The sequence below is a fragment of the Onychostruthus taczanowskii genome, unplaced genomic scaffold (genome assembly GCF_017590055.1).
Source record: "Onychostruthus taczanowskii isolate IOZ18803 unplaced genomic scaffold, ASM1759005v1 scaffold80, whole genome shotgun sequence".
NCBI lineage: Eukaryota > Metazoa > Chordata > Aves > Passeriformes > Passeridae > Onychostruthus > Onychostruthus taczanowskii.
In genome coordinates this window covers 538,574-559,536 of record NW_024505893.1, presented here as the reverse complement: position 1 = coordinate 559,536, position 20,963 = coordinate 538,574, and the positions used below count along the sequence as shown (strand labels likewise).

The 20,963-nt window shown below is 46.7% G+C and overlaps 1 protein-coding gene across 1 annotated transcript; it reads left to right on the top strand.

The window, feature by feature from the left end:
* The first annotated feature begins 14,906 nt into the window (after positions 1 to 14,906).
* CST7 (cystatin F) lies at positions 14,907 to 20,591 on the top strand. The gene is made up of 4 exons (XM_041424147.1): positions 14,907 to 15,033; positions 19,297 to 19,469; positions 19,716 to 19,832; positions 20,290 to 20,591. Exons 1-4 carry the CDS (start codon positions 14,958 to 14,960, stop codon positions 20,380 to 20,382), a joined length of 459 nt encoding a protein of 152 aa, XP_041280081.1. The 5' UTR covers positions 14,907 to 14,957; the 3' UTR covers positions 20,383 to 20,591.
* Positions 20,592 to 20,963: the final 372 nt, after the last annotated feature.

The window sequence follows — 20,963 nt, the reverse complement described above, 5'->3', positions numbered from 1 at the left end:
CAAGGGGTTTTTCCTCACCAGCCTCTTTGCCAGGTTTCCAGCTCCTGGGTGCCTTCACACAGCAAAGCCCATATCTTAAAGATACAGATGCTCACAGAACAAAGAACAACACAAACAAAGAACAAAGAACAGTGCCTTTACTGGCCCCCACACCACCAGCAGCACTCACATGAACAAAATCAGCAGCCCCACCTAATTGCAGTCTACCTTGGTAGCACAGAGTTCCTTCCTCCTCTGCTACAGAGGCAAGCACAAATACCCTTTAGAAGTCCAGAACAGAGGGGCAGGTCTTCTTTTGGGTTTGTTGTTGCTGCTGTAGTTGCTTTCCTTGTTTTGTTTTTCCAAGCCAAATATTCAATAGGAGATCTTCTCCTTTGTCTCAGGGTTTGGTTTTTGCAAGTCGCCTTTGAAATGAAGACTTTAGAGGTGGGTGTCTGCTCTCTACCCACCTGGAAACCTGCAGCCAGGCCCATCAGATGGGCTGCAAAAAACCCACAAAAGCTGTGGTGATTATTAGCCATGAGGAGTCCTGTTATGGGGTCTAACAGCTTGGGTCAGGAATGGCAGCAGCACCAAGCTTAAGGCTGCCCATTCCCTGCAGGAATACAATGAGGGAATCTGGGCCTCCAGTCTCTCACACAGACAAAACACTTGGAGCTTCCTGCTAAAGAAGCTTTGCTTTAGCAGCTTTTGGAAAAGATTTGTTCGCTGTGGACTACAGCCATCAGCCCAAAGATGATAAAACATGCAGAAGGACTGGAGGGCAGTTCTTTGTTGTGCAACACCAGCTGATTGATTTAGTATAAACACTGAGAAATACACCTACCCCTCTGCAGTGAGATTTTGGACCCATGCTTTGAAATAATCTCTTTGGAGAACGTGCAGAATCGTTTTAAAAACAAACCTAAACACCAAGACAAGAGTTCAGCATCACTGCAGGAAAACCTCAAGGAAACTTTTTCCCTGGGAATACCTCCTGAGTGCTCCCTGCTTAGGCACAGAAAGCAGGTAAACACATGTCATCAAAGTGGGTATGTGCCTTAGGATTGAACTCCAGGTGGAGTCCTGATCCTGTAAATTGTATCATATAAGGAGACTGCTATCCCTGCCCAGAGCCCATTGCAGGATCAGGGGCTCTTTGCCCAACAAGATGAGATTTCAGGAAGCAGACCCAGAGCTGTGGTGACTGTCTGTCTCACAGTTTGAGGACCCAGAGACAGAACAACCAGAGACAGAACAACCTCTCTGTTCCAGCAAATTGCTGTCAATGCCAACAGTCTGAGGACCAGCCCAACCCCATGAACCTTCTTAACTCTAAAGGACTTTAAATTACACTGGTTATGTTCCTAGCAAACATTCACAGGCTCCACACATCCTTCGCGAGGATGCTTTGCCCTGCAGATGCGTTTAAATCAGCTTGCATGGCCAGTGGGTGACATGAAACACTGCTGTCCCAGGGGCTTTCCCTGCTGTCAGCCCCCTGGATAAAGTGGGAGCCCCTTGGGGCCAGCTGCTGATGGTTTTACACACAGCCACCGCCTCACCCCACAGCTCGCTGCAGGCACAGCGTGATCTCCCCTTTCCCGCACACTCAGAATTGAAACCCTGGCTCAGGGAAGTCCCCAGAAATGCGGGTAAAGCCCCACACGGGCTCATGCCAGCAGAGCACCATTCCTGTCGGGGGAGCAGAGCAGGCCTGGACCCGCTGTGTGAAGCAGTGTCCCCATGCTGGCTCTGCCCGTGTGGCACCTTGCAGCGCTGTCGCTGTGCCCGCTGTCACGGGAGCTGTGAGTTTGTCACCTCTTGATTCCCCGACTTCTGGGACTCAGGCTGAGCCCTTCCAGGGGCTTCCCCTGTCGGGGGAGACCCTCCTGGAGCAGTCTTGTGTCAGGAAAGAGAGACACACTGGATTTTTTTCAATCTTCAGGTTCTTGTTTATTATTAACTTATCTAGAGTTTTGCACGTTGTCCACACCAGGCTCAGGGCACTGGAAAAGCACCACAAAAATGGCTAACAGTCTCTTGTTACAAAGTCTTTTAAAGAACTGACACCTAGACTATTTCCCCTTTTAACCCAATAACTGATCCCTGAAGCCCACAATGCAGATATTTCCACCCAATTACAAAATGCCACCCAAACCCATGAAGAAGAAGGAAGAAGAAGCATGAAGAAGAAACCTAGGATGACACCCTGTATCCTCCATCTTGCTTCCATCCACAACATACTAAAAATCACAAAACCTAAATTTCTCACCAAGCGATACACCTACACTACTCTCTATAATCTATTTCACACTTTTGTGGATTCTAGTCTATCTTGAAATCTAGGAAACTTTCTCCATGGATGAGAGTCAAGGTCAGTGCTCCCCTGGGGGTCAGGACACCCCAGAGCAGACAGAGAAATATTCCCAGTGCCCCGTTTTCCACGCCTGCCCCCACAGAGCCGCTGATGGCAGCAATTCCTGCTTTCCCGATGCTGCTGTTCCCGCAGCCGCTTGCAGCCCAGTGTTTTGGCCAAGAAGTTCTCCTTTCCTCGCTTCCCAAACAGAGCAGCACCTGCTGAGGAACCCCCAGGAGTCTCCCTAAATTTGATTTGTGGACAGCAGGGACCCACAGCTGCTTGCTGAGCTGAAGGTCTGCATCCATCTCCCTCACAGGCTACTCTGCAGTGTCTCCATATTCAGCTCTGCTCTGGAAAACTCCTGTCCATCCTCTTCCATACTCCTCTGAGGTGTGGTCTGCATGCAGCCCAGCACATATTTTACCTCAGAAATGTTTGAATTAATTGCTCTGTGTCACTCATACCTCACCAGCCTGACTTCCAAATTCAAAGTGAAAGCTGAAGGTGCTTAAGACATGAGTCAGAATGCTGTTTTCCTCTTCCATGCTCTTTCCAGGGAGAGAAAGGCAGGCACCTTTCAAGAACAAGCCACAGGGAAGGTATGACTAAAGAGGAACTTCTGCTCTCCCTTCAATCAGGCTGCTCAGGGCAAGGCTTTACAAATCAGCACCAGAACAAATCTGGGTTTAGTATTTTAGCACCAGGAACATCCCTGGGGTTGTGTCCCCATTCTGATCCAGGAAATAAGTGTCTTTTCAGACCTACTGTACTAATGAGATAGAGTTGTCTAAGAGGCACCATTATACCCATTTTCTCAGCCAGTGGAAACGGCACTTTGCCCTTGTTATAAAGCTCATTTATGGCCCAAACAAGCTGGAAGAGAATTTGAACTCTCCTCCCATTGATTAAGCACTACTCTTGAAAAGCTGGGTTCACTGTTTATGGGCAGCGTAGGACTTAAACAAGACTTCCTTGCATTCCACACTTCCTGGCTTCCTGAACCCTACAGGAATCTTTCTTGTCTGCAGCAGACAGCATGCACAGAACACGGTGCATGGACAGGCTCACACAGGTAGTGCTGTCCCATGGTTTGGCATGGGACAAGTGACAGTCCCAGGCAGCCCAACACGTGAGACTTGCAAGATCCTGTGTGTCCCTGCACAGGAACCTCTGCAGGGGAACAGAGGGATGGGGTTACATGATTTACAAATAAACACCTCTCTGAATTTCAGTGACCCCAATATGTACCTAACCACTGGCATTTTAATGGGCACTGTATAATTAGTGAGTAAAAATAACTTTAGGTCTATTACCATGAAAATGAGAAGGGACTTTACTGTCTGGTGATTAAAATCTTATCCCTTTTGATAGCATACAGAATCAAGAAACAGGCATTTTTGCTTAGGGTGTAGAACCAAATTGCACAAGCAGTAACTGTGCTTTATCTCTTGGTAATGCACAATAAAAGATTCAGATCTAACTTTATAAAAAGGCAGCAGTAATCAAAAGCCAGCACAGACTCTTATCAAACATTTCAAACATGTTAATATTTATTGACCTTTTTTTTTTGTCTCTCTTTTTCTTTTTTTTTTTGAGATGTGTTACTTATTTTAATAGTCTGATAGTAAAATGGAGATGAAAATGTAGACAAAAATTATCCAGAGTTTCTCTTGAAGTTTGCTCAATGTGCTACCAAAAAAAAATCTGTGTGTACCATGTGCATACGGGTCAGAGTGAGTTTTGCAGGTTCATTATTCCCAGTGTGGATCGATCAAAATATGAAAAAGAAAACTGCGAAAGAGAAGGTAAAATTACAACAAGAGTGTTCCCAGAGCTGTGCTCATTTTGAACCAGGAAACCACACCAGTAATATCCCATTCCAAAGGCCCCAGCACTGTGCAACAACTCCTGCAGCGCTGGATGAGAAGGGGAAGGTCTGGCTGGGTTGGACCCACTGTTCATCAACAAGGCTGGAACAGTCCCTGATCTTGGTCTTCCAGGATCCAAGTGTCATTCCATCTGTGCTCCTCAAGGCATGGAGTTCTGCCATTCTGAGACACCAACACAACAAGGACATGAAACTGTTGGAGGAGGTCTGGAGGAGGCCAAGGTGCCCCGAGGACTGGAACACCTCTCCTGTGAAGACAGACTGAGAGGGCTGGCGTTGCTCAGCCTGGAGAGGAGAAGGCTCCAGGAAGATCTAGCAGCCTTCCAGTACTGAAAGAGCAACAAGAGTGTTCCCAGAGCTGTGCTCATTTTGAACCAGGAAACCACAGCAGTAATATCCCATTCCAAAGGCCCCAGCACTGTGCAACAACTCCTGCAGCGCTGGATGAGAAGGGGAAGGTCTGGCTGGGTTGGACCCACTGTTCAACAAGGCTGGAACAGCCCCTGCTCTTGGCCTTCCAGGATTCAAGTGTCATTCCATCTGTGCTCCTCAAGGCATGGAGTTCTGCCATTCTGAGACACCAACACAACAAAGACATGAAACTGTTGGAGGAGGTCTGGAGGAGGCCAAGGTGCCCCGAGGACTGGAACACCTCTCCTGTGAAGACAGACTAAGAGGGCTGGCGTTGCTCAGCCTGGAGAGGAGAAGGCTCCAGGAAGATCTAGCAGCCTTCCAGTACTGAAAGAGGACCTTGAAGAGATCTGAAGGACTTTTGACAAGGGGCATGTAGTGACAAGACCAGGAGGAATAGCTTTAAATGGGAAGAAAATAAGTTTATCTAAACCTACCTACCTTTGTTGGGAAGAAATACTTTCCAGGGAGGATGGTGAGACACTGGCACAGGTTGCCCACAGCAGCTGGGATGTCCCATCCCTGGAAATGTTAAGGCCAGGCTGGATGGGGCTTTAAGCAGCCTGGACTAGTGGAATGTGTCCCTGCCCATGCCAGAGGAGTTAGAACTAGTTGATCTTTAATGTCCTTTCAGACCCAAACCATTCTATGATTCCATGATAACAACATTTCTGTGAAACCATCTAATTTAAACCTGCTCAAATGCAATTTTACTTTTATTAAGCAAAGCTTTGCACACTGATGGAAAGAGTCCAGAGCTTGCATTCATAAAGTTAAGTTATTGCTACCAATAAAAATAAATAGATGGCAATTACTGAGGAATTACATTTAGAGCAAAAACGACTGAATTTATTACCCCTCTGAATATGTGCAGCATAATGTGCAACAAAACAGAAGTTTGAGGAGAAAGAGTGGGCAAAGAAACTTCTCTTTCTCTTTAACAATGAAGCCAAGCTGACACAATATCTGAAATCTGGAGCTGTATGTGAAGAGGGCCTCTAGGTACAGCACTCATGTGCAGATAACAGCAAGTGGTTCAGTGAGGGGTGTAATGCAAAAAGAGCAGAGACAGCTCTGCATTAAATGAGAACCCTAGGCTGAGAAAAATCCTATTAGAGAGATGCCTTCTGTTAAACTTTATCCTCTACAACCAACAGGTTTTAGTCAAAACCCACTGATGTTCTTCCCAAGCTCTGGCCACCGAGCCTCATGGCAGGTCAGAGCCCTTTGCTTTTTGTGGAATGTAATTCATGTGGAACTCACTTGAAAAGTGGACAAGGTTATCAAGCCAAGAAGTTCTTCCAAGGGTGTGTATGTGCCTGCACTTCAGGAGGAAAATAATCAAGTTCCTGGTGTAAAAGCATGACTGCAGCTTTTATCAGCTTTTCTGCCTGTGGGCACTGTGCTGTAATGGGAATGAGAAGCAAGCAGAGGATGCTCCCACACAGTACAGCCCAGACCATTCTCAGATTAATAATGACAGATTCCAACACACATTCTTCTAATACAATATTGCTAAAATAGAAACTTTTTTTTTTTTTTTTTTTAAGAGCATTTAAAAGCTGGGAAATTTTAAATGATAGTTCCCACAAGTTACTTCTGACTGTACTCTCAGAAAACCACATCCAACTGCTGTGGAAATATGAGGTACATTTTTCTCTAAAGTGATAATAGTTTCCTGGTTAGGAAGTGGCAGTGCAATAGCTTACAAAAGATGTTCTGAAACAGCTTCCAGATGATGTCCTTGGAAAATGAAGAACTGTCCAAAACCAAAATTGACACAGATTATCTTACACATGCTGTCTCAAGAGTAGAGACCCAACTCACCCAGGGAGTCAGCTCTGGGGTGGACTGGTGTGCAGGGCTTTGGTTTATTTGTGAAATGCCTGGTTTCAGCTCAGCTTCCTCACTTCCTTAGTCCTGTTCATCCTTTCTCTTCCAGACTTATTCAGCCAGAGGTGGGCTCTGTCCTAGAAGCATCACTGAGGAGGCACAGCACTTGCCACACACAGGCTGATTGCTTGGTCCCCTTGTATCTAATGCCCCCGCATGAAGTCCCAGAATTCTCTTGCCATTGTGCTGGCAGGCTGTTAAAGACATCCCCCTTTAATTTAAAGACTCACATTGATGGAGAACTCAGTCCCTTGGCAATCAGGCTGATTGCTCTCTCTCTTGAAAATCTACATTATATTTCTACATTGATTCTCGCTGACTTCAATTTCCAGTCACTGGGTATTACATCCTTTCCTATTAAGAAGCCCTCTAACACCTCTTCTCCCTGGGCAGTCATTTCATCAGGTTCTTTGTGACACACTAAATAGGCTGGCAGCCTTATTTAGGCACCACAATACAGCTGGTCCCAGCCCTGACCCTGCTCCTCCTGCTCTGCAGTTCTTTAATTCCAGAATAATATATGGCTCCTATTTGTCCAAGACTAGAGCAAAGGGACATCACCACTGTTGCAATCGGGACAGAGTGGGATGGCCAGGAAGTTCCCCATGAGCCTTCTTGTGAAGATTCCAGGCTTTTCAGGATTTTTTGTTTGTTTGTTTGGGCTGGGTTCTTTTAAGAGGGAGAGAGACTCAGGTGTTTTGTGAACACAGATCTATTTAGCTGATACAGGGGCAGGTGAGAACTGATTTTCATGAGGGCAACCTGTGAGTGCTGCTGTAGGTGCTTGTGTAGCCCAGAACAATCCTCAGGGGAGACGTACACTCCTCACCTTGCCACAGACAGAATGTGAAGAGTGCATTTGGGATCATCACTATTACTCTTCTGACCACAACGCTACCGATATACTGGGACATTTTGCTGATGCTGTGTATGAAGCCAAAGTCTTGAAGAAAGGTATCCTTCAGGAACTGTGGATCCCTGGAACTGAAAAGGGAGGACAGCTTCTTCATGTACCTAATGGAAAGCCTATATTTGGCTCAGGCTGCCTAATACCAGCCTAACCTGGTCTCCCCAAAAGTGCCCCAAGACATCTCTGTTTGTTCCTGAACTCAACAGCTTGAAGCTCTGTTCACAAGACTCCCCGTCATGCTGTGCTGACTTGGGGTCTGGGGCCAGGGTCTGCAGCAGCCAGGATCATTATTATCTTTTTAGTCTTCTGTCTGTATCCTTTCTGCATTCTTTAGTATAGTTTAGTGTAGTATTCTTTAAAATAATATAGTATCATAAAATAATAAATTATCCTTCTGAGAACGTGGAGTCAGAGGCATCATTCCTTCCTGCCATGAGGGTCCCTGCAAATACAATAATTTACCATTTGACACTAATTCTATCTAAAGAAAGTGCTAGGATGAAAACTGCATTTATGGCAACAGGAGTTCAAGTTCAGCTCAGCTCCAAGTGCTTTTCTGAAAGATACAGTTCCCATTCCACACCTGGGAGGCCAGGGGAAGAAAATTAGCTCCTTTGCTTCTGAACGGATCCAAAAAATGTCTCACCTTCTGTGCCAGTCTCTGACTGCTCCAAGGTCCTGTCCAAGGTCTCCTGGCTACTTTTATCAGCTTCAAGAGGAATGCACAGGACATACAAGGCTGCAGTTCCGCTCTCCTCTGGCTCATTATTGTGCTCATGTGATGATGCTGGGCTGCCTAGCAAGAAGGAGGAGAAGAGCAACCTCCTTGAGTGTCCAGGGAATTTTCCTCACACCTCATTAGTGTCCATTTTAAATTTTCCCAGTTCTTTCCATCTCACACAGAAAATCTGCAGGGCCTCACTTCACCCCATTGCATTACTCATGCTGGTGATGGGTCTCTCCTGGCAGCTTGTGACAAAGCAATTCTATTCTGTGGGGGAAAGCTCTTTCTGACTGAGAGAGCTGCTCACTGATCTCTGCTCAGACTCTGACATCCCATTGTCTCAGAGAGGTCAGCAGTCTGAAGAAACAGAAATAAATGGGAAAACCTGGTCACTGCAGCTGCTTGGGAGGTAGGAGAGGGTCAGCTTCAAGGAAGTCTGTTCTCCTCCTGCATCTCTGCTCCCACTGCCAGAGAGAACTCCTTACTTTTCAGCTTTCACCCTCAGGCACAGCCCAGAAAAGCCCATTTGAAGGGCTGCAGGGCAGCACCACTGACACACAGCTTCCCACTCCACCAGTCTTACACAGAAGATACATCTTTGAGCCAGAGCAAGAAGCCTGGTCATGAGCCCAGGGGGAAGTGATGGAGCTTGGCTGCACCTAGGGCACACACTGCAAAACGAGGAACTACTAAATGTGCTGGAAAACCAAGACATCCCCAGAGGGAGATCAAAGTTAACACACAGCTTGACCCTTTTCCATACCCTGCACACAGCATGTGTTAGAACAGCTCCCCTGATGCACGGCAGCAGCCCTGTTTAATGGCAGCACAATCCAAAGCACTCTCACTTGCTCTGGCTGTGTACTGCTCGTGGAAAACAGAAAAAAAAATTAATCTAAGGTACCTGAAAGAGCTCATTTTACAGCAATATATTTTGGCATTGCAACAAAACATCTACAGAAAATTCCCAAGCAGTTTCTCTAGCATGGCTAAATTCATTCTGCTAGTATACAACAGCCAGCTGCACTTGCTTATTCCAAGAGAAGTGCAGAAATCTCACAGTACCTCGAGACAAGGTGAAAAGACATCCAATTGTTCTCTGACCACCACTGCACAGCTCACAGAGTGCTCTGAAGCAGGGAGGCTTAGTGGCATTTCTGGATCCTTTTATAAAACTTAAGTACAGCTATTCCATCCTTGTTAACTACCTGGATTTCTTCAGAGGCACTGACAAAGCAGGGGCTGTTCATAGCTGCTCTCTCAGGTGGAGCTGGTTTTGAGAATCCCTTTTGTCTGCAGACAAGGGCTTTGAAGCTTTCACTTCGTGCCTGTGATCAAAAACCTCCTTAGCCTTTCAGCAGGAGCAGAAGGACAGGGATTCCAATTGCTGAGAAACAGCAATTTTGCAGTCAGGGAAAAATCATTAAGCCCTGATTGATTCTTCATTTTTTTTGCTATAGAACCACATTTTTTCAGCAATGGATTTCAGCAGGTAGCAATTGTGTGGCTGTTCAGCCTCTGCCCAAACCACAGGGAGAAGCAGAATGGCTGGGAATGGAGGGGGGATTTCATTTGCTGCCCTCAGCCTGGGCACCACAAGTGCCTTAAGTAGTGACAGCAAGCACACAGTTCTGCTTGGTTTAAATTTTATTTAGGACCTGATTTTCTGCTCTTTACAGGACACCATTCTCCAGCACCATCCTCAAAGCCCAGGGAGCATTTTGTACACGCTGGTGTTGCCACCTGTGTGGCACATCTCAGCCCTCCTTTGGATCTGCTGGTGGTTGCTCCTCGTGGAGTGAAGAACCAGGGAAGAGCTGGCAGTGCTGGTGAGAGGGAGCACAGCACAGCACAGCAGAAGCAGACTGGGGCTGTCAGATCCAAGTTTCACCAGCGCTGAGTAGCTGGGCACCTGCCAGGCACAGGAGCTCCTCTGAGCTGTGGGAGGGATTTTCAATCACAGCTAGAGAGCACAGGTTTTTCTCCCCTCACACTGGGAGACCTGCAGCACACACTGCATTGCAGACACAGGCCTGCATTGCTGTGCCAGTGCCTCACTGTGTCTTGCACTTGCTTTTTCATGGCTCGTGCGAGGACTGATCCTGAATATCCAAAACCCAGCGTTCATCTGATCCTTGACAGCTGCCATCCCGAGGCAGCCTCTCACTGCCACCCCTACTTTGGCCACCTGGATGGCTTTTTAGCAGTTCTAACCCCTGCAGCTCCCTTAAGGGTCCCTTTCTGATGTGATAAGACCCATTTAACCAGGCTGAGTCCAAAAAAGTACCCCAGCCAGCTGGCTGACTGAGCCAATGCTTCCAGGCATTTGGGCTCTTCATTTGGAGAGGGAAGGGATGGGAGGTTTGTTCATGTCAAAATTAATCAAACAGCCACAAGGTAAAACATGGAGGGGTCTTCACATATATCACAGCCCCCTGCAGTGCAATCCATAGGCCATCTCTCACAGCAGCTGACAGTGCTGCTGGCAGATAAACTAAATAATGGCACTGTTGTGTCCCCTACCCCTGCCCCAGCCAAGTTATTTCTTCTTCACATCTCTCCTCTAGAAATGTATGGTAACCAGATGATCCTCAAGCCTCCCAGACTGCTTTAATATTGGACAGAAATTCAGAAGTTATTGCAGGTAAGAAAACAAAAAAAGCAGATGCAACTGCATGAGTCTCAATCCCCTTGAAAATCCCAGTTCTTTATGCAGTGGAGGCACAGGGGAGTGTGGGTCAGCTACAGAGCACCTGGCAGGAAAGGCAAGTAGACAAATTCTCTGCTTGGAGGTCAACCCACCAATTTCTCCCATGGATCCTCTTGTTACTGCAAACATGGACACATATTCCCACGTGTGGACACCAGCACTGACCCAATGCTCCTTCCCCTTGTGCCTCACCAAACTTGCTCAGCCACATCCCTGCTCAGGAGGGTGTCAAGTATCTGTGGCTTGTCAGGGTGGTTTTCCACTTTCAAAAGCTGGCGAGGTGTTCCTGCTGTAGGAAGGTAGAGGAGCAGCTGAGTCCTCAACTGAATTCTTTATCCTGGTGCCTCTTCCTTGAACTATCCTTTCTCTGGACCTCAGCATATTTTGCCTTTACAAAGTGCAGCTCTCCAACATGGAGTATCTTGCTCAAACCCTTCACTGCAGCAACACCAATGAAATTAGCTGCCCTAGAGATCTGATGAAAGCCCAGAAAATGTTAAAAAGACTTAAAGGAGAAAAAACCGTAATTATTGACAGTGGTAAACACATCTTAATTAAAGCCTTGGAATGCACAACTCAAACACACTCCAGTCATCTTCCAACTCCCTGCAAAAGTTAATGAGATTAGTTTTTCTTACAGTCCCCACTGATCCACAAAGTACAAAAAGGGAGTCAGAACTGAAAATGAAATATTGTGGGTGCAGGGCTAGATGCTGATTGCATTTACAGGAGCATAATTGCAAGAGGATCCCTTGCAGATCCTGCTGGCATTGCTCCAGGAAGCATGGTAGCAGCTGTGGGTTGTGCTGCAGGGACAAATGTCTGGCTCTAAATAACTGAAGCAAAAAGTGATGATGAGGAAGTCCACATCATGTTCCAAATTAAAATCAAATATCAGGTACGGTGGCTTTTCTACTTCTTCATTCCAAAGGAGGATAAAATTACATCCTTGATTTATGCATAATAGAAGTTTGGTTGGTTTTCTTTTATTTTAATCTAAAGAGTCCCCAGAGTTGCACTGTTGCCAAAGCCTCTTGTAACTCGGGCCAACTGTGAGAGAGAGAACGTAACAACCCTGCAAATTCCCTTGCAGAAAACAGAGCAGCCTTGGTATCCCAAGGCTTGCAATAAACATCCCCTACTCACACCAGAAAAAAAAAAAAAAAAAACAAACACGAGGCTTCTTCATGTGTGCAAGTCTTTCAAGATCTATATAATCCTTCTTAATGCAGCAAGATCACAAGTTTGATGTAGACTGGGTCAGGGCTGGCTGTTTGCTTAAAGCAAACGCTCTGTTTACCCTGGGATAATCTGTGAGTGTTTCTGTGCCCACTTAGGCTCATCCTCTCCCTGCTCAGGATGCCTGCTCACACACTGGGAAATTCAGCGAGTGAAATCTACTCCACAAAGTGCCCCACATGCCCTGGGCTGGTGTAGAGGAGATCTAGACATGCTTTCCAGGGAAAGGGGATGAAATTCCTACCAGTGACCCTTGGGGAGCTTCAATGGTAAGAGTATCTGGGGGTTTCTGGGGCTGGATGTCAGACAAAACATCACGCTGCTTCACTTCTGCAGAAGGATTTGGAGCACAGAGCAGTATCCCAGGGGGTGACACCTGCTTGGAATGAGACTTTGCAAAGGGACAGCCGTCACAGGCTCCAGCCACTGGTTTATTCCACAGCACAAAACTTCCCAAAGGAAAAATACCAGGTATGTGTACATTGTGGCCTTAGAGGAGTTTGATACTGTTTGGCTCTTATTGGGGAGTGGGGGAAGGGGTTTGGTGGGATTTTTGGTGTCATGTTCTTTATGGTTTTTTACACAGTATCACTTAGCACTATTAATACTACTGCTCATTAGTGAGCACTCTGTTACTTCCTAGGAGTAAAGAGCTAGAGAAACTTCCTCAACAAAATCATAAAAGCAGCACTAGAAAAAGTTGATATGGAAGAGCTGTAATTGATCAATTTTTATGGAAAGAAGGGGCAAGGGGAGAAGACAGGAAAAAATGTGTCACTTGAAGACAAATGCTGCTTTTTTGAAATTGCTGTCTGGGTTTATGATAGAATCATAGAATGGTTTGGGATGAAAAGGTCTTTAAAGGTCACCCAGTTCTAACCCCCCTGCCACAGGCAGGGACACATTCTACCAGGACAGGTTGCCTAAAGCCCCATCCAACCTGGCCTTGAGCACTTCCAGGGATGGTGCATTCACAATGCCCCTGGGCAACATGTGACAATGCCTCACCACCCTCAGAGTAAAGAATTTCTTCCCAATATCTCATCTAAAACTGCCTTCAGTCAGTTTAAAGCCATTTCCTGTGGATCTGTCACTGTATCAAAAATCCCTCTCCCAGCTCTCTTTTAGGCTCCCTTTAGGTACTTGAAGGCTGATATAGGGTACTCTAAACATTTTGCCAAAACTCGTTTGTTTTCGAAAGTTGCCAGTAAAGGGGTTTTTAGTTGTTTGACCCCTTGAGAACATCCTGATACTGTTGTTCCCATGTCTCTACCTTAGAGTAAATGAAAACACAAAAGCCCTTTTTAAGAGTCTCATCAAGCAAGTTTTGGAGCCTTACAGGGTCCCAACCACCTCCTTCTTGGAGGTTAAAGCACCTGACTATAGGCTGAGAAAAATACTCACCAGAACCTGTCAGTGAGGTAGCAAATGTAGAGAACAGCTCTTCAGGAGAAAGCGGGGAGCTGAAGACACCTGATGGAGTCCTTGCCTGTGTCACAGTCGTGGGTCAGGCTGCCACCAGAGCTCAAAAAAGATAAAAGGAGGGAGAGTAATTAAAATCCCCTCAATATAGTCCTGCTCATTCTGTGTCAGTGTTTTCCATGGGCTTAGGAGTCTGATTCAGCAGCCTATGCAAGGACTGATGATCAGCATGACACACCATGCTTGCCCCACTCTTTCTCTGTGGGACATTTGAAAAGAGGATTTATCTAATCCCTTCCTACAACAAAATATTAAGAATATTTTCCTCCAGCCCTTTATACACTACCTGCAGTGCCCTGCATTAGGACTTTACCTGAGGCCATAAGATGCCTCTGCTCAAAAAGGGGCATTGCTGGGTCAAGTGAAAGGCAGCCATCACCTTCCTGCTCACCTGAAACAACATATGCACACACACACAGTGAGGTCCACCCCTCTCAGCCCTTCAGTGAGACAACACTTCACCTCCCAGTCTCCTGAACCTGTCAGCTGGTTGTTTCAGCTGCACCACCAAGTCTGGCAACCAAGCCCTTTCCCTGGTCTTTCAAGCTTCTCAGCGTGGGCCAGCACTGCCTAGAGAGGATCTTCTGGAAACCAAGGACTGGCACTGGATAATTCAACCACAGAGCTGAAAAGCTCTGCAAGCCACAGAGAGACAAAATACCCCTGTCCCCCTGTTTCTCTTCTTTCTAGATATCACCTAGGAGAAACTCATCCCCTCTAATGCCACCCTTTCCTGTTGTCATAACACCTTTTATAAATGGAGGTTGTGATGCTCTACCACCAAACCCAAAATGTTTTCCCTACTGGTTTTGTTCCACATAGCCCCCTTGGGTCAGTACCCCTAAAACTTCCCTGTCTCCCTCACCCAAAACCTACATCTCCTCATCAGGGGAGGCAAGACCCTGGACCCATCATCTCTGTCAGGTGTCCGCACACGGATGCACAAGCGCAAGCCAAGAGCCATGGCCCCAGGGCTCACTGCCTGTTTCTTAGGTGTGAAGTTTCCCCATGATCCTTAAAGCACATGACTGTAACTCTGCACACCCCCACAGCCCTTTCCAGTGCTGTGTCACACGTATCTGTCTGCGCTTCTGCCCTCGAGGATCGCAAAGCAAAAGTCCCTGCCTTGTGCAAGGCTGGTGCTGCTGTCACCAAGCCGCAGCTTTGTGGCTGGACTTCGAGGTATGTGGTCATCAGCAGGAAGCAAAGTCTGCATCAGAGCTGTGATGATTCAGGGGGTTTTGGGGTGTTTTTTTGCTCCCCCACCAGCCAATGAGAGCGCTCACAGAAGCAGTTCTCCGGCAGGAAGCAGGGCAGTTACTCCTGTGGCTGTCGGGCTCCTCTTCTGGAGTGGCGGAGATGGCAGCGAACTTCGCCTGCAGCTTCGCTGCACTTTGCTGTTTGGCACTCTGGAGCTTCACCAGGACTTCAGGCGGTAAGAATGGAAAATAATTGCTGTTTTCCTTGTGGTTTACGTTCTGTGAGTGCTGCTACGTAGGGCTCTGGTAAAGAACAGCCTTTCTCCCGCTGCTGCCCGTGCTGGCTCAGCCCTGCAGGGCTCAGGCTGCAGCTGAAAACCCAACTGCTCAGAAGACTTTCTCCTTGTGTAGTGAACCATGCCATCCAGGGGTATCATTTAGGGGTTTTAAAGTCAATTTATGGTTTTAACTCATTTGTCAGTGTTTAAACTCTGCATGACCTTGATTATTAAATCTAAAGGCTGCGGGTAACAATCTGACTGCTAAGTACAGATGGACACTTGAGTGCAGATTAGCTGACTTTTAATGAAGCATTAACCTGTTTCATTTCTTTCTTTGCTGAGCAAGGGAACTCTCTTGATTGCAGCTGGCCTTAAATCTTTAGAATGGGAGCTGCAGACATGAGTGTTTTTCTCTGAAGGTTTTGCTCCAGTACTACTGAATATATTTCAGCATTACTTTGGTTCACATATACAGAAAGAACTCGGGGATGTTGTTTGTTAGCCAGTAGCTTTTTGTTTCTGCTGTGGTTTCCTTTGGGGGCTGCAGAGGCATGCAGGAACTCTGCCACATCTTAAATGTAAAGATAAAGCCCTAGCCTTGCTAGGGGGAGGAAGTTTTTAAAGGAGGCAGAAATGGGGAGGAGGTTTTCTAAGCATCTGGTGGGAAAAAAAAATCAACACGTTGCAATCTGCTTATTTGTTTCACTGCAGCCTCAGAGGGAGCAGCCACAGGATTACTCTCTCATACTGCAGGAACAAGGTCCCCAAAGCAATCCTCAAGGAGGAAAGCACAAGAGAGAGCCTCTTAACACAACATTCAACTCATATCTGCAAAAACAGCCCTTGTTTGCTTAATAACAGATGGTTGCCAGTTAATTTTGAGCAAGAAAAGGGTCTAACTCTACTATTGCCCAATAGAAGGAGCAGGAGGAGGACTGACTTTTCCATCTCTCTCTTCCCATTTCCAAATCCAGGAGCAAGGATGGGCTCTGAATATGATTGCTCTGGTCCTAAGCATCTCTCACTAGAGCAGCAAGAGTTGTCTGCCCAGATTGTGAGATCTGAGATCTTGAGAGGCCACACACTCGTGGCCTCCGGGTATTGTAGGTGCCTGGCCAAGTTGTGCTGTGCCTCTGCTCCCACACAGCCTGGATGTTTCAGGAATGCTGGTGTGCCTAGAGCCCTGCAGTGCTATTTGACCTCTGACCCAAGTCTGCCTTGTGCCTGGAATGGGGCCATCACCTTACACAAATTCTAATTTTTAGGAAATGGCACTCAAGCCAGGGATGAAATGGTCAGAAAAGGCTTCAGAGAGAAAATCAGAATTACAGGTACCTCACACCAGAAGAGTCCCTGGGGTTTGGAAATAGAGTACTGCAAGCAATTCCAAACACTAAAAGTGATTTCAGACCTGTGTGTTTGCCATGCAGTGACCACCTTGAACGGGAATGAAAGCACACAAAGAAAACCAAATCCTAGCCTTTAGGAATCTGAGTCCCCAGAGGAAAATGGTGGGATAAAGAGCTCCCACGAGGGCTCAGTAGATTTTATACCAAATTTGCTCTGGCATGACTCACTTTCAACAGCTGCAACAGGTGAACAAGGTAAAATGCCCAGCACCCCTTGGTGAAAGCTGGGGGAAAATACAACCTATAACCTATCCCCTGCTTACAACACATGGTATATTGAGTCTGCCTGTCCACAACACCTGTCCAGCTTGCTCACCTCTCCAGGTGATGCATTTCAGAGGCCTGGCCATGTGTGACACTGCTGGATCTCCCAGTCACTGGAGTCAGGAACAAGGGCTCTTGGACTCTGACTCTTGGTTTGAATAATACACGTATTAGTTTTCTTCCCATCCACAGAGCATGATTTCAGCCAGCCTCATTCACCCCACGCCTACAAAAGACGTCACCATGACTCAAGAGGTGTTGAGGGTTCTCAAAAGCCACAAAAGGACATTGTGTTAAGATTAAAAGAGGCTGTGGTTACCACCCCCTTCTACAAAGAGCAGTATCTGATGTCAACAACCCCACCACTGCAACACCTGCCTTTCCAACAGGTGTGAAAGCAGATATTCAAGCAAGGTGCTGGGGAGCAGCAAGAAGAGCCCAAGACAGCAACCAGCTCTCAGCCTGGCAGAATGTCCCAGCTGCTAGGTGAGCTCAGGAAAAAGCTGGTTCCTATGGCTGTTGGGTTGGTATTGATGGCACAGGAAAAAGCATGGCATTTCTGAGGAAGAGGACAGCTGGCATTGTGGGCAAACCTGCTCTGCCTGGAGCTTCATTTCTGCCTGCAGACAGGTCCTGCATGGCCCTCCTCAGTCACCTGTGGATGCCAGTGCCTTAAACCCCTGTGAAAAGTTTTACCCATGAGCTGAGCACTGGGTAAGATGCGCTGGCCTGCGAAATACCTTTGGTCCAAGGCTGAATGGTCACAAGCTTTTGTGACTTTCAAATCCCACCCTCGCTGCAGTGGGAAAACACCATCCCACAGAGAATAGTCTTGGGATCTACAAGTGGATTCTGGGCTGTTGGCTGAAAAAACACCACAACACTTGCCCAGCACTGGCTGCACACCCATAGTGCCAACACAGATCAGAGTTATGGCACAGGGGAGCTGATCACCTCCACAGCAGACAGAAAGCCACCTGCTAAACATCACTCCTGTCCAACACATGGCCTGGTCTCTCAGCTCCCACCTGCAAGAAAATACAGGGGTCTTTAAGGTAGCTGGGGTATCAGCCAGGAAGAGAGATGGATTTGGACATCCTTGGGTTGAGGAGGGATGTGGAACTGAGTCTCTCTTTTGCAGGTCGAGGTGTATGTAAATCCCTGAGCACTGCTACAAGTGGGTGCAGCAATTAACACCTGTGAGAAGGATGTGACAGTACAAGTAGGATGTGCATAATCAACATGTGAGATAAATTTTTGTCACCTTCTATGCTGATGACGGCACGTAATTCTGGTTTGGTTTGGGTTTTTTTTTAGTAGAATTTGGATCATCAAGCTGCCCCTGCAGACTGGGTTCAGTACACAGCCTATGCTCTGTGCAGCTGGCTGGGGGTGAGAGAGCTCTCTGTGAAAAAAAGCTAGAGGTGATAAAAAGCTTGACTTTCACAGCAGATTTCGTACAACCTCTGTGTGTAAATCTGAGTGCACAAGCACACCCATGCTCAGTGCCTGCACGCACACAGGGTCACCTCCTGCACCGGCAGCCCTTGGCATTAGCAGTGGCTGGATGGCACCTTCTGCAGGGCTGGGGATTCTTTCCTTTTCTTTGATTTCAGAATCGGGAAAATGGAGATGAAGGGAAATGTAAAAGGGGGTGAAATAATGACATCAACCGTAAGCTCTGAGCTTTAAATTATTCAAAAATAAGTAGTGCATGGGGAAAGAGCTACACAATCAAGTAAAAATATACGGTAAATGGTTCTATGAACTGCTGTAATATGAAAGGTCATGGGTTAACCCCCCACACTCCCCAGTTTCCATTTCCTGCACACCTTGCTTCTCCACTCCATGACCTTGGTAATCACAGAATTGTTTGGGTTGGAGGGGACTTTACAGACCATCTACTTCCAACTGCCCTGCCACAGACAGAGACAGCTTCCACTGGACTAGGTTGCTCAAAGCCCCACCTAGCCTGGACTTGAAAACTTCCAGGGATTAAACATGTGCCAGTGTCTCATCACCCTTTCAGTGAAGAATTTCTTCCTAACATCTGAATCCTTCTAACATAAAAACCTCAAGATGCCATCAAAGGCTTAAGGGTGTGGTGTGGGATAAAAACTTGTATCTGTAAGATAAGATATGCAAATTAAGAGCAGCAGGACTCTCGAGCCAGTGTTTGATATGTTATCAAAACTATACTGCTCTCTGAGCAACATGACCTCTCTTTATAAGCAGTTTCAAAGCTGGTCCTTTCATAAACCAGGAGTTATAACAGAGACATTGAAATAATATTTGTGATACTCTGGCTTCTTCTAAATAATTTTGAGCTCTGCTTTCATTTCTGGCAGCATCTCCTTACGTCACTTTGTTTCCTAGGACTGTTTCACCATTTCAGGCATGTAAACAAAAACTACTTTGCAACAGATGCGAGCAGAGACCTTCTCAAGTACAAATGCATTGGACAAGTAAAAGGTTTAGCATTGGTTCAGAGGGCTGAAGCTCCCACCCCTGATGTGTTTTACCCTGGTGTTTTGTGTTGTTTCAGGTACACATGTTACACCACCCCACTCAACCATAAGACCTGGCTTCCCAGTCCCAGTGAGCACCAACAACCCCGAGGTCCGCAAGGCAGCTCGCTTTGGGGTCTACAGATACAACAACAGCTCCAATGACCTCTTCCTCTTTAAGGAATCACAGATAAAGAAAGCCATGGTACAGGTAAGAGCAGCAGGCTCCTGGTGGTTCTCCAAATCATCTTCTAACTGACCTTCCTATGGCATATCCGAGACACAAAATCCCTGATCTTCCTCAGGGCTGCTAAAGCTGTCCCCTGTAGCAATGCTACACAGGAGGGACTCTGTGTAGGTGACACACAGTTCTCAGCTGTAGCACTTGATTCCTAGCCAAAGTTTGGGCATCTCTTTTCCCTGCCCTCACTTTAAAGGAGGAAACTGCTTTCTCTAGATAGTCAGAGGGCTGAAGTACATGCTTCACGTGGAAATCAAACGCACCGTGTGTGAGAAGAGGGATCACCCCAGCCTGGACAGCTGTCACTTCCAGAGGGAAAAAAACCTGCAACAGGTACGTGTTCAATTTATTTGGGGTGCCCAGGAATGCAGGGGATTCTTGGTCATTTCTAGCTGTAGAATCCCTTTTAGACCAGCTCTGCCATGTCTCCATATGTGTACAAGGCTCTCCTCTGCAGAGCCAGCTGGGGTGAGGCCAGGTTATCCTTTCATGCATCCAGGGCCAGCTCCTGTCCACAGGGAGTTGAACCAGACACATCCACCCAGCCCATATTCCTGGGTGACTGAGGAGAGTGTGCAGAAATAGCACAGGTGCTAGATAGATTTCCTGGCTGGGAAACACTTTACACAGGCTTTCCCACTAGACAGGATTACTTAGCAAACAGTACTTTTCCTAGGATAAAGTGGGCAGACAAAAGGATGCTGTATTCTCCTGCCCCATCACAGCCTGCAGTGCTGAGACCAACCAGCAGACACCTGAACTTTCTCACCTATTCCTCTTTTATTCACAGATGCTGAGATGCTATTTTGAGGTCTGGATAACACCTTGGACACACAAAGTGCATATCCCTGTTGTTCACTGTCACCAAGACCTTTCCCCGTGAGAGCCTGACTTAGAGAATCTCCTACCATGAGTTTTTCCTTGCCTGGACTGCTGAGGTCAATACTGAAGTGGGGAACAGCTGTACAGAACTGCACAGAGCTGTTTTCTCAAACCATATCGTTGTTTTTTTCCTTGAGAAAGAAACTCAAAAGACAAGGCCTGCCTTGACTGAATGTCTTGCTATCCAGTTGTGTATCTGTTTTTCCAAAACTAAACTGCACATGAACATGTGTTGTCATTCATTTGCCATCCATCCTCTGGCTGAATTTCCAAGCACTCCCAGGAAGCTCTGTTGCACTTGTTTTGTGAAGAACTTTCACAAAGCCATGATGGAAACAAGTCTAAACCACAGCACATGTGAATACAACACCAAGCAAAGCTTGACAGCAGTGGGATGGTTTGCCTGGGTATACACACACACACACAAGTTTTAAGATTTTCCAGTGCCAGGGAAATGGTCAGACACATGCCAGGAAGGCAAGAGGGAGAGCTGTTTTTTTTTTTTTTTTTTTAAAGACAGAGGTATGGATAAGGATGTTTTGAAACTCAGACATCCCAGAAATTAAACAGTCCAACGAGTGC

Coding starts and splice junctions, on each gene's coding strand:
- CST7 (XM_041424147.1), top strand. CDS start 14,958: ATGGCAGCGAACTTCGCCTGCAGCTTCGCTGCACTTTGCTGTTTGGCA. Junction 15,034..19,296: donor CTTCACCAGGACTTCAGGCG/GTAAGAATGGAA, acceptor GTGTTGTTTCAG/GTACACATGTTACACCACCC. Junction 19,833..20,289: donor GGGAAAAAAACCTGCAACAG/GTACGTGTTCAA, acceptor TTTTATTCACAG/ATGCTGAGATGCTATTTTGA.